The sequence below is a fragment of the Bombus vosnesenskii genome, unplaced genomic scaffold, assembly GCF_011952255.1.
Source record: "Bombus vosnesenskii isolate JDL3184/JDL3185 unplaced genomic scaffold, Bvos_JDL3184-5_v1.1 scf7180000013305, whole genome shotgun sequence".
NCBI classification, from domain to species: Eukaryota; Metazoa; Arthropoda; class Insecta; order Hymenoptera; family Apidae; genus Bombus; species Bombus vosnesenskii.
The window spans coordinates 1,645,851-1,658,311 of NW_022882954.1; the positions used below are offsets into that span (position 1 = coordinate 1,645,851).

A 12,461-nucleotide genomic window follows, 5' to 3' on the forward strand; every position below is an offset into this window, starting at 1 on the left:
ATGGGAAAGGGATAAAGGAAGGAAAGAAGGGAAAATAAGAGCAGAGAAGATGGGACGAAAAGGATAGGGTGAGAAGGAGGGAGCGAGAAACGGGCGGAGGATGAAGAAGGTCGAGATAAAGGGACTATTCAATCTCTGAAAATCTCGTCGTAAACCGCATCGATGTGCGCCGTCTTGCTCGTCTACGTTGCGGATAACAGTGAACGTTTTTATGGGGCCAAGAAGATAAGAGCAACCTCTGCCCCCGTTGTACAAAACGTCTTCCGCTCGGCCAACGGAATCTCTTTCCTCGCTACCACTTCTATGGGGAACGTTAACCTCGTTTCTTTGGCTGAGAGCATTGTAAGAACCGCGCAGCGAAAGAACGATGAAATATTCGACGGCTCTCGGCCGCGATTTACGACGCGCCTATGTATAACGCGCAAGGGTGGTCTCTCGTAGTCTTTTCGCGTACGCGTGTAACGAGCCAACATACTCGTTCACAGCCACTGGCTAAACGACAAAAGGACGAGACCGGAGGGAAACCATGTCGGAGAGATCGATCCGCGATTGCACGCCACGACTCTACCAGCAATTAATGGAATAGGTGAGACAGGCAACAGGATGGAACAGCGATAGGTTCGTGACCGATATGGTGCGATTTGGTTTCGCAACGCGAGCGAGAAAGAGGTTTCTCGGTGGTTCGCGCCGCGTCGTATATTTTCTTCGTGCAGATTGATTAATCGGGGTCGTGACTTTTGCGTCTTCGCGCAACTCCGCGCTCCTATACGCTGTCTCATTGACGCGACTAGACTCCATACGATTCGATTCGATCCGATCGTAGCCGATTCGAACACGCAATAACGAAGTTCCGTTATCGACGCGTCAATTCCATTATTCCAAACGTCGCTTCGTCTTTGAACTCTTAGCGAAAAATATATAAACACTTTTTCGATAGAATTGGCGAGTCGCGATGGAACGAAGCAACGTCAGATAATCCAGCGAACCTGACCTTTCCAATTCGATTAACTAGCGTCAATAAGGTCGGTTGAATGTTAACCGACGACACAGGTCTTTCGAGCACAGATACCGCGCACAGATACCGTTTCGATCGTTTACGAAGTTTCCGCCAAGTGTCTCGCTTTTCCTCTCAAAACTCACGTACGTATATTCGTACCTTTGCATTTGCCTGTGTTTTATGCTTCCGTTAACGTATCTCTCCGCCTCCGCCACCGATACTTTCGTCACCGCCTCCGCCTCCGTCGATGTCTTCTCCTCCCATCTCCTTTCAGCTTCTCATCCTCTTCGTCTTTCCTTCACCCCTTTCCTCTCAATCCTCTAATCGCTGCTTCAACCCCCCGTGAATTTCCCCCTTCTGCCTCCGCGGTTCGAACGTAGCGTCCGTAGCGATCGTCGAAACGACTTCGTTGCTTTTTCCGATCGTACACGTGTATCGCCCTCGATAAGGACGATGTATCTCGATAAGACGAGGTTGTGCGTACAGGGACAGCCGGTAAACGGTGTTTCCTGTGAAACCGATCGAGAGAGAGAGAGAGAGAGAGAGAGAGAGAACGAAGACGAGGGAAAGTAGAAAAAAGAAAGAACGCGATCGAAGAATATTTGGTCTACCCTACTACTATACTACTACAGGGTATAGTATACACACTATACAGGGTAGTATAGCAGAGCCGAGGTTCAATTTTCTTTCTTTTTCTCTTGTCCATTGGCACCTGGCCAGGCGCGTCGGCTAGTTCTCTGTTTTCCAGAGCTGAAAAATACGAAGACCGATGCAAAGCGCAAACGCGTAAAATCATATATACGAGGAGAATGTGAGCGAGTTTGCACGATCGCTAACGAGCTACAGATAACGACGACGAATGGTTATTTTTGTACCGTAGCGGTTAGCAACAGTTTGTTGGCGTGTGTCATCGAAACGCCTCGAGCAGCACATTTTCCATCTAATCGATCGATCGTGCATCGGTCGGCCGGTTTTCGTTGTACCGCGATTACTACGATACGCGGCAGCGACGACGCTGTCGCGTGGTTCGAAAGCGATCGAAAACGAATGCTGGTACGATTTTGCGAAATCGACGATGCTTCGGACGATCGGAGAAATCGAGCCTCGTCGTTCGCTCGGTCGATCGATCGTTTGGTTTAGGCGATCCTTTGCATTGCTGTTGACAGAGTTGACGGAGTACATGGACGACACGGCGGCGGACTACGCCACGGGAAGGAAGCCGAGATGCGCGAAAGCGGTCGGGGATAGCGTGGAAGGGTACGACGACCAAGAATCGATCAGGCTGATGCGAATCGAGAGCGGCAGATCGGTAGCCGCGCAACTTTTTCGACAACAGCAACAACTGGACGACCAGGAGAGGGAACGGCAAAGGCAACGACAACGGCAACCGCAACGCCACCAACAGTTACCTTACGAAAAGCATGGAACCGAAGAAGGCGGGGACATGGTAGGCGGGCTGGAGGCGGGACAGCAGGAAATTGAAAATGGCGCGGTCGAAGAGGCGAGTAACGCCGAACCGGTGGTTACGATTCTCGTCTCGTCGGAACAGGAAAACGACGTGGACGCCGCTTACGGCGTGCACTCGCTCGACTTCGTCAGCCAGGATTCCGACGTCGGAGAAAGGTAAGCAGTTGGGTATCTAGGGGCGTTCGACCACGAGTAGGGGCGCAGCAGGTCTCGGGCGAATCGTTTCGACGCGTCACGTTACGTCGCTCGGTCGAGTAATCGCGTTCAACGATCCGTCCTTGATCTCGAAGCGACGAAATCGAGCGATACAAGCAAGCGGCATCGTTCTCGTTCGCCGAGCGAAACGATCGCGGCACGTTCGAGCGTCGAGGCAAACGCGAAATATTAACGAATTATCGTGTGTCGGTTGTCAAGGGGTTATCGCGATCAGGATTCGAGCGAGTACGGGGGCGGCGATTCCTCGAAACAGGAGGAGCAGCAACAACAGCAACAGGTCTCCCAACCCCTTCACCAGCAGCAGCATCACCAACAACAGCAGCGTAGGCAGCCGCAACAGGACCACCACCTCCACAACCCCCACTACGATTACGACCACGACCACCACCACCACCACCACCACCACCAACACCAACACCAACACCAACACCATCGGTCGGAGTACGTTCAACTAGGGGCGAGAGAAGTATCGGTTACCGAGGGTGGGGATAACGGACGGTCGGGCGAGGTCTGCGCGTTGTCGGAGGAAAATCGGGACGCCAGTCACGCGCTTCGCTCTACCATGCATCGTTATGGTAGCGAGTCGCTCTCGCCGACCGCGACCGATCACCACCACCACCAGCACCATCACCACCACCACTCTCAGCGCCACCACCATCAACAGCACCATCATCACCAACAGCAGCAGCAGCAGCAGCAGCAGCAGCAGCACTTACAATCGGACACGACCCAACAAAGTGTGGTGCTCTCTTCGGCAAGTCATCGTCACTTGGAGGAACAAGAAGCACAGTCGCACTCGCATTCGCTCTCGCACTCGCACACTCACTCGCAATCGGTGCCGCATCAAGAGACGGACGAGGATACGGAGAGAACGAGTGGAATTACCGCAGCCATGAGGGGCGCTCGTGGGGATTTTACCCTTGGTATGTTGTTTCCGAATCTCAGCACCACCGGTGCGACCAGTTCGGCCAGCGACGTCGGTGCGAACGACGGCCATCAACAACAGCACGGACACCATCATCATCATCATCACCACTTGGAAGAAGTGTTACCGGATGCCGCGTACCTCCAACATCAGATACGGGCGAGCGGAGGTGGAGGAGGTGCCGGTAACGGTAACAACGGCGGTGCGGATGGCGGGGGCGGAGGTGGCGGTGGCGCGGAGGGTAATGGTGGCGGTGGTACTGGCAGCGGCGGCGGAGGTTCACCGACTCTCCGAACGGGCAGTTCACCGGGTTCCAGTCGCAGTCCGCACGACGATCAACAATTGTCGTCGCCTCACCGTCAAGGACAATCGGAGGCAGGAGGATACAGCCCGAGCGATCACGGTAGGCAATCGTACGCTCACTTGACCGCTATGCAGCCACCATCTTCGGTTCAGGCCAACCACGGTCTCGGCCAGGACACCAGCGATCGCGTATCCGATCAGCTGTACATGGACTCGATATACGCTCATCACGCTGTAGGAACGCCTCATCATCATCAAGATCACGAGGCAGGCTCGTCGACGCCGCATTCGCCTACAGGCCCGCTTTCCAGGTTAGTAGTGGGTACGCTTTCTGTTTTTCCGTCCGTTCGACCAACGACGACAGCATGGTACGACCGCGCTCCGTTCCGTCCAGACGTTACGCCGTTCGACCGTTAAATGGAGAAATCGCAAGGTCCCATCCGATGCGATGCGTTGCTGCGCCGTAAGACAGGCGCAAGAACCGCGCGTGGTCGTAGGACGTGAATACCCGCTCGAAGGTTTACCGTCCGCAAGCGTATTTACACGGCGGCTTATGGGATGCACGCTTCGTGTTTCCTCGAGTATTGTATACGTAGGCGATACAAAACCAAAAATAAAGCTGAACCGACGATGGAATACGGTGTGACGCCTCGGCGGCCCTATGCTAACAGTTTTGTGAAAATGAACACAACGTCCTTTGGTGTTTGCCGATGATTCGTCCAGGCACGAGCCGCCGTTGCCGTCACCGCTCGTCCTCCGAACGTTTTTTTTTCCATCGATCGTTTTACGTCCGCTTGAATTTTGCAACGTGCGCGGCGCGACCGTACGTTCCTCTTTCGTCCGAGGATAGGCGGAGAAATTCGCACGCCTCGACGCGAGTCTCGCGAATCGAGTACGGCATAGGATTTGTACCAGAACCGGAGCTCGGTCTCTTCACGCTGTCGCGATAAGAGTTTATTGACTCCGATAGAAACGATTCTTCGATCGCGCGCGTTGTCCGTGTCTCGCGCGTCGGCAGAACGAAACGTTATCGGCAGCCGCGTCGATTACGCGCGTTGCATTTTCCGATTCGTCGATGCTCTCCGATTCGTAAAACGGCCAACTCGAAATCTCGTGGGCTCGGTTTCACAGAGTACACGCATGCGTAACGCGCGCTCCAGCTCCTTGGCCATTTTCGTGTTTGTCGATTTCCTCATGCTCTGTGCGCGTGCACAGAGGCCACGACCTTCGAATTTAGATATGAAAAGTTCGGGTGCAGAGGACAATCCGTGCTTTTCGTTTCTCTTTTTGCGGGATATATCTCGTTGCCGTGATTATATCGCTCTAATTGTAAGAGCCGAGATGACGTAAAATCTCCTCTTCGCTTACTGTCCACGATCTCGTAACCCCGTTGTTTTTCTCTCCTCTTTTCGATTCTCTCTGCGGGCCGCCCAAGAAACCACGCTACTCGTTCGTTACTCGTCGTTTACACGGTCGTTACTCGTTAGTTACTTGGTCGTTAGTCATTCGTTACTCATCAGTTACTCGGTCGTTACTCATTCGTTACCTGCCAGTTACTCATTCGTTACCTGCCAGTTACTCGGTCGTTACTCGCTAGTTACTCGTCAGTTACTCGCTAGTGACTCGGTCGTTACTCGTTCGTTACTCGTTCGTTACTCGTCCGTTATTCGTTCGTACGTAATTCGTTGGACGTGTTGCGGCATAGGTATAGTCGGGAACGAAAAAAAGACGCGTACGTAATATGTAAGCAGCCAGTAATCGTTGATCTTTGACGCAAAGTTCGTCATCGTGAATCATCGCGCAGGGTTTACAGTCCGACAGAGTCGTACCCATCGCGTTCCGAGAAACCTTTTGGTATCGTGTGACACGACGATGGCGACAGACTCGAGAAAGAACGCGTTCTTGCGTCCGAGGATCGAGAGGGTGGGGCAGACGTACGACGCGCGATATACGTCGTTCGTAAGTGGTAGTAGTTCTTGGTCGTTCAAACTCTCGTGGTAAACGGAATAGACGAGAGAAACTGGCAGATCGAAACGGCGACGGATGCGACGAAAGAGCGACGCGAAGCAACGCCTAATGTTTTTTCACTCGAGCGGTACGAACGCGATCGATCCTCGTGAATGAAAGTAACTCGAGACGGCTACTCGCGGCTATTTCTTTTTTTTTTTTTTTTTTCTCAAGCTTTTCTTCGCGCAACGCGAGATGCGGTTCGTTGGCAGAATTATCGCGTCGCTGACGATAGTTATCAATGGCACGATCGTTTCGTGCAAGTACCTACACGTGCGGTTACTTACTACGCGTAGTATTATATAGGCAGTTTCGTTATCCGTATCGTGGGTTTTCGTCGGCATGTCGCTTCTCCGACGTAAGCTGACTCGTAGGGGAAGACTAGGAAGAAACAAGATCAGGTATAAGAGACCAGGAGAAGCGGTCGGCGGTCGGCGGTCGGCGGTCGGCGGTCGACGGTCGCAGGATCGGTGGTAGATCGGGAAGCGCGGAACGGTGGTGGGGAGTTGAAAAGAACGCGCGAGAGAGCGTTAATCGAGGGCGGGAGCGAGGTATCGCGAGAGGGGAGGCGAACGAACGTAGAAAAGAAACGAAGGAAGGGAGAGATTCACGGAAGGGGAAATCCTGACCACGTTCGAGGACCTGGAACGCCATTCGCGTCGTACGTTTCCCGTAAGTACGCGTTGTCCGTCTTCTGTTCGGCGAAAGAATCGTCGAACGAGATCGCGTTCGGTTCTCGCGTCCGAGTTTAGTTGCCGGAGTATAGCGAGAAGCGAGAACACGAAGATCAAGAAGGGCGGAAGAAGACCGAACGAGTCGCGAACTAGCAAAGGGTCTCCAGGTCCTTTCGCACGACCACGCGAACGACGTTATGCAGTGAGTGTTTTCGATAAACGTTACCTCTTGCTTGGTTCTCTCGTTGGTCTTGCTGTTCGTTTCCTTTCGAGAGATCGCGGCGCCGACCAGGCAAGATCGAGGGACAAAGACGTTCGACGTCGGAATCGTGGCATATGTCGCTTTCCAGGCTATCGGCGATGTTCGTCGTCTCGCGGCGATTCTCGTTTTCCGTGTTCGCTCGGGTACTCGTGCTCGTCCTCTTCGTCTTCGTCCCATCCTTTTACCCGCGTGGCTCGTTTTCCTGGCAAAAATAGTCCTGCCACGTTCCACGTTGCTTCTCGTTTTACCGCACTGCGATGTAGTAACCCCTTCCCTCCTTCGCAGTTGTATCGTTCGAGCGACGTTTCGTTTTTATCGGTGCTTCGTAGCGAACGCGAAACGAAAACAAAGTAAACGGGGAACCGATAACGGTTGCGAAAATATTGCTCGTAAATAAACGGCGCGAGTCTCGACTTTGGGTGGAAGGTGGTCGTCGCGGGCCGAGCGCGCGGCACGCTGCGACTACGCAGGGAAAACGGGATTTTCATTCGCGACTCGAACGTCCAAACGTTTTTCCAGACTGGCACGCTAGTCGTTGCTAACGCAGCCGATTCGTCTCGAAGATCATCGCGTTGGCGATATATCGCGGTATCGTGGTACACCGTGTAGTACGGTCCACGCCACGAAGAAGGAAGCTCCCATCGGCGGAGTTTAGCGGACCTTGGATCTCTTCCCACCACGAGACGTGGCGCGCTATCGTGAGAAGCGGCAGGGCTTATCGGCTCGGTGGATTCAGATAGCGATCCGGTAACAGGGGCTATAACCCTGTCGCTACCGACCTTCTAGATTGAGTTTCGCGATATCTGCATTCTTCGCGACCCGACCGAAATATCTCCTTTCCTTTCGCTTTTCTCTCGCTTTGACGGTGCGCTCGGAGAGAAAGAGCGGATCTATGGCGATCCGTTGGAACTTGGTGCGGCCGGAGAATCGCGGCAATTGGAGAAATGAGCGCGGGGAGAGAGAGTCTCTCGAGATGGTACTTGGAAGAAATCCGATCGCCCGGTTATTGAAGGTTCCGGGGACGTGCGTTGGTACGCGTCGCCTCGCGGTTTCGATTTCCGATTAGGTTGCGTGTCGGGTCACCGTTGGTCAACCAAATAGAACTTTCTTCGAACCCGCGTTTCGAATCGACCGATCCGTCTATCGATGCGTGTAACGTCGTATGTAAATATATCGCGGAGATAAATTCGATCGACAGAGGATCGACGCGAATTCAAGTTGCAACGGATGGCTCTGGAAGGAGACGTCGTCGCCCGAGTGACTCGCGAAACGAAGGTACTCGGAACCTCGGACACGGACGTCGATACGGCCGAGTGGACGTCGGTGTTGCACCCAGTCGTGTCGTGGAAGTTACGAGCGCGTAACACGTGCCACGGGCACGTATCCTTTCCTTTCTCGTTTACCCTTGTCCACGTCCGTCGACTCGAAACGGCACGAGGAAGCTGGCAGACACCTGGTTAATGAGAGAAAAGTGCCGTGGACGACGACCAAGACGGGGAAGTGGAAGCGCGATTCCAGGTGAAACGTTCGAGACGCGAGCAACCGTGACGAGAGACGACGACGCGTATCGAATCGTCCGTGTTCTCTCTCTCTCTCTCTCTCTCTCTCTCTCTCACTCTGCGTATTTTCATCGAACGCAGCTCGACCTTTCTCGTGTTTGTTCGCGCTCGCCTCGCGACTCGTCGTCGGATGATTTTCGTTTTTGCATTCGCAAACGGCAACGATATATCGTTTCGAAGGACGAGGTTGTTCGGTTATCGATGTTTCCATTACCGCGAATACCGTTGCTCGAGCCAGTTTTGTTGGAAATCGTTCCGGGAGAATACGCGAATCGTCCGATGAGCACGTACCGATCGAGCGGTACGTGTCGGACGAGTCGTGAGAAAACGCGAAGGTCGCGCGTTTCTCGGTTTGCTTTGTGTCGTTCGATCGACGACGTGTCCGCCAGCGTTCGACGCGTTGCCCCGATCCGCGATAAAGATACGCGATAAAGAAGGCGATCGAGCGCGAAGATCGAGCTCGGACAGAGAGACGTACGTGTGTGACGTTGAATTGGACGTTATTGTTGGAAATCGTGACGGTTCGAGCATCGCGAGACACGTGCCATTCGCGTTGCGCAACGGCTGCGCGAACCGGAACTCTTTCGCCAGGCCTGTTTCGCCAGCAGCCGAACTGCGTTTATCGTTCTCGCAGGGAAAGTAACGACGACGACTACGACGACGACGACGACGACGACGACGACGACGAAGACAACGACGACGAAGACAACGACGACGAAGACAACGACGATAACGACGAAGACGACAACGACGACGACGACAAGGACGATCGTCCGTAAGCGGCCTGGCATTTTGGAAATCCTTTGGAAGGCGCCTCGTGTCTCGCATCGTACGGTTTTCCGTCGTACGGTTGTCAAAACTCAGGTAGACGTAGGGGGGTCGTTACGCTAATGGTAACGGTAGCGTTAATAGCCACCGTAATGGTAATGGTAATGGAGTAGTTGTGTTCCGGGTAGTGTTTAGTCGGAAAAGAACATCGAAAAACGTCCTGCCTCGGCACGCGCCCGCATTTACGGCCCGATGGATCGGAGAACGGTTCTTCGGTTTCCGGTCTCCCGCGAAACATTAGCGAGCCCGTGTCGCCGAGGTTTCCTTTTTTTGCTTTCCGTCGTGTATGCCTTTCGTTCGTCCCCCCACCCCCTTTCCTCTTTCGAATTTCCTCTTTGCCTCGACCCGATCGTAAATCAAATCGGATCGCACGAATTCCCAAGGGCAGGGGCGTGTGCATCATCCTCGGCCGGGCTGCTGCTCTCCTCGCTAAACATGCAGCCTGTACGATCGAGCGTGTATCATCGTGTTGTTTCAGTCCGTTGTATCGTTCGATGAGCAGTGTGACCGGTATGGCCGCGGCTAGCGCGACAGGAACCGCTGGTGCTTACGGACTTCCTTACATGACCGGCAACCCCACGGAATTGACAGCCACGCCGCAGCAGTTATGGAACGCTCAAGGTAAGTTTATCGTGGTATTCGACGACGAACGTAGAGGCGAGCGAGGACGAAGATTGATCGACGACCGATGTTTCGAACGACAGGCTTAGGGACGACAGGCCTTTCCGCAATTTCGGAGGATTACGGCAGCAGCGGCAAATCCTCGGGTACGGTGACTCATCAGGCCCTGCCAGCCTTTTCGCAACCGTTCTGCGGTCGGCCGAGTTTTCGAGGATACAGCCCCTCTTATTCTACGCAGCAAAACACCAGCGGAGTAGGAGCCACCGTGGAACCTTCGACCTGGAGCTACGGTTCGCCTTCGAACGACACCCTGGCCACTCAATATGCCGCTCCTTCCAGGCGACAACCCGTCGTCAACTCTCCGTCGACCCCGGCGCAACATCAGCTGACAGCCACTGCCAGCCTTAGCACAAGTAAGTACGCTTCCTTCGTCTCTTGCGTTTTCTTTTCTCTCTACTCTTCGTCGGGTGTTTTCTCCTCCCTTTGGAATCGCGCTTTCGTCTCACCCCGTTTTTCTTCCTTTCGCCCCCTTTCCCCTCTCCTCTTTTCTCCCTCGTTCCTTTCCCTTCGTTCCTTCGATTCCTCACGCGTCGTCACTTGCCAAGCGCTCGTTCGCGAACACGCTGCTCGAACGATTCCGCGCGAACAAACGGCTCGACGTCAAACGGTATTTACGTTTACGCGTATCGCCGTCCGTGTTGCTCGAAAGACGAAAAGTGTCGCGTTACGGCTGCCCGTGGACGAGTTTCGAAAAAAAAACGATAAATCGTCGTGGATGACGACGATCAGGGAGGAGCGCGAAGGAACAGCGACACGCACCAGCTGCATCGTGTTGCAGGCTCTCGTAAATTACGAGAAAAGGATTCGATCGGACCCGTTCGTTCCTCTCGATGCTTACTAATTCGTCGAACGAACGTCCAGAGGCAAAGGGGGACGAGCGATCGAGCGAGAGGGCAGAGCGCGAGCACGCGAGTCGTGACAAATTTTTTCGACCGCACGGCGACGTCGGTGGGCCGAAATCAAGTCCCCTGCGCCTGAAAAAAAAAAGAATATCGCGTTACAGTTTCTCTCGTTTACCGACTTCTCCTCCGTTTCCTCCTTTCCTCTCTTGTTTTCTTCCATTCTTTCCTCTCTCTGCCCCCTCCGCCCTCTTTCATCGTTCCGTAGTCCAAGTATTTGGTTTATACGTCGATTAAAGCGAAGTTTCGCCTCCCTTCTCGCCTCTCCTCGCGCGCATCTCGCGTTATCTCGCGCGCAAAATACGACGAGTGGAAACGTACTTGGCGCTCGCGCGAGCGTACACGCTCGCGCAACGAAGGGATAGGTACGGCCGATGGTACGAATTTTCGTGGTTATCTGCTCGAGACGAGACTTTTATCGGTTGCACGGGTCGCCGAGGCGTGACCGATGACACGGTGGTCGTTTCGTCTCTGAAAACGACGACCGTGCGTTTCTCGGTCGCGTCTTCGCGAACGGAGAAGATCGACGAACGCGACGATTTCGCGACGCAACGACCGGGTGCGTTCGCCGCGTGGGACGTTGGTCGCGATCCGCGTGGTACGCGCGCTGCGATCGTCGTGCTCGGTATCGAAAGAGGCGTTGATATACAGCGACCATGACCTAGACAACAGGCGCACTTCCAATCTAGTTTTGTCTATGCGCGATACAGAAGCAACGATAATAGAGTTTTATGTATCTAATCTTGTTCCGGGACCGCAAAATTTAGATAAGTTCGACGGCGAATCGCGATCGCGTTTTAGTCGGAGTCGAACTCTCTGCACGGATAGAACATGGAACGCGCGTTCGTTGCCGAAGAACGCCGCAACGATCTCTGTCGAAGAGAGAAACGGTTTCCTATGGTCGCGCGGCTATTTCGCGGTGACAGCGAACACGCGTGCACGGTTAAGCGAGAGCGCGACCACCGAACGACGCAAAGTCGTCGATCGTTTCGGTTCGTTTGCGTTCGCGCGATAAAGTGTTTTGTTTGCGATTCGAGATCGGTGTAAATCCGTGCTTTCGACGATCGTTATTTTTACGCCGCGTTATTGTAATAACGACGGTCGCCGCGATAACGTCCGCGTCGAGTGCATCACACGGCGCAATCTCGACGAAGGACGGCTCGACCGGTTCAAAAGGTCGCGCGGATTGTCTTTTTTTTTTTTATTCCGATCGACGTCGTAGATGCTTCGATTCTCGTAGGCCAACGAGAGAAAAAACTCTAGCGGCTGTTTCTCGCAGCTGCGCCGCCTTTCGTCGTTGCGTCCGTCGCGTCGGCTCGCGTTCGTTTCGAGTTTCGATCGAAGGTTCGTCCGTGGATCCAACGTCGACCAACCGTCGACGACTACGAGCGACGGTGTATGGCGACGTGCGTGCGCGGTGGGACGCACGCGGCTCGCATCTCGGAACGCCAGCCAGAGGCTCCGTCTACGGAGAAGAAAGTCGAGTCGAAAGCTTTTTAAGTGGCGTGCGCGCGTGGTTCTTTTGGAAAGCGAGCCGATGCGTGTGCGGTTGCGAGCCGAGCTCGTTACTTTAGCCGAAAGCCGAGGGGAACCAGGAATATGGGGCTTTTAACATACCGCGGATCTCGAGTGGTTTTGGAACG

At 54.1% G+C, this 12,461-nt stretch overlaps 1 protein-coding gene across 2 annotated transcripts in view; it reads left to right on the forward strand.

The window, feature by feature from the left end:
• The window catches only part of LOC117234515 (box A-binding factor-like), a 32,350-nt gene that overhangs the window by 13,758 nt on the left and 6,131 nt on the right, over nucleotides 1-12,461 (forward strand). For both annotated transcript variants that reach the window (XM_033495824.1, XM_033495825.1), the window contains exons 2-5: nucleotides 2,164-2,620; nucleotides 2,879-4,219; nucleotides 9,717-9,859; nucleotides 9,943-10,272. In XM_033495824.1, coding sequence (XP_033351715.1) covers nucleotides 2,164-2,620; nucleotides 2,879-4,219; nucleotides 9,717-9,859; nucleotides 9,943-10,272 — 2,271 coding nt within the window. The remainder of the gene's footprint in view (nucleotides 1-2,163; nucleotides 2,621-2,878; nucleotides 4,220-9,716; nucleotides 9,860-9,942; nucleotides 10,273-12,461) is intronic.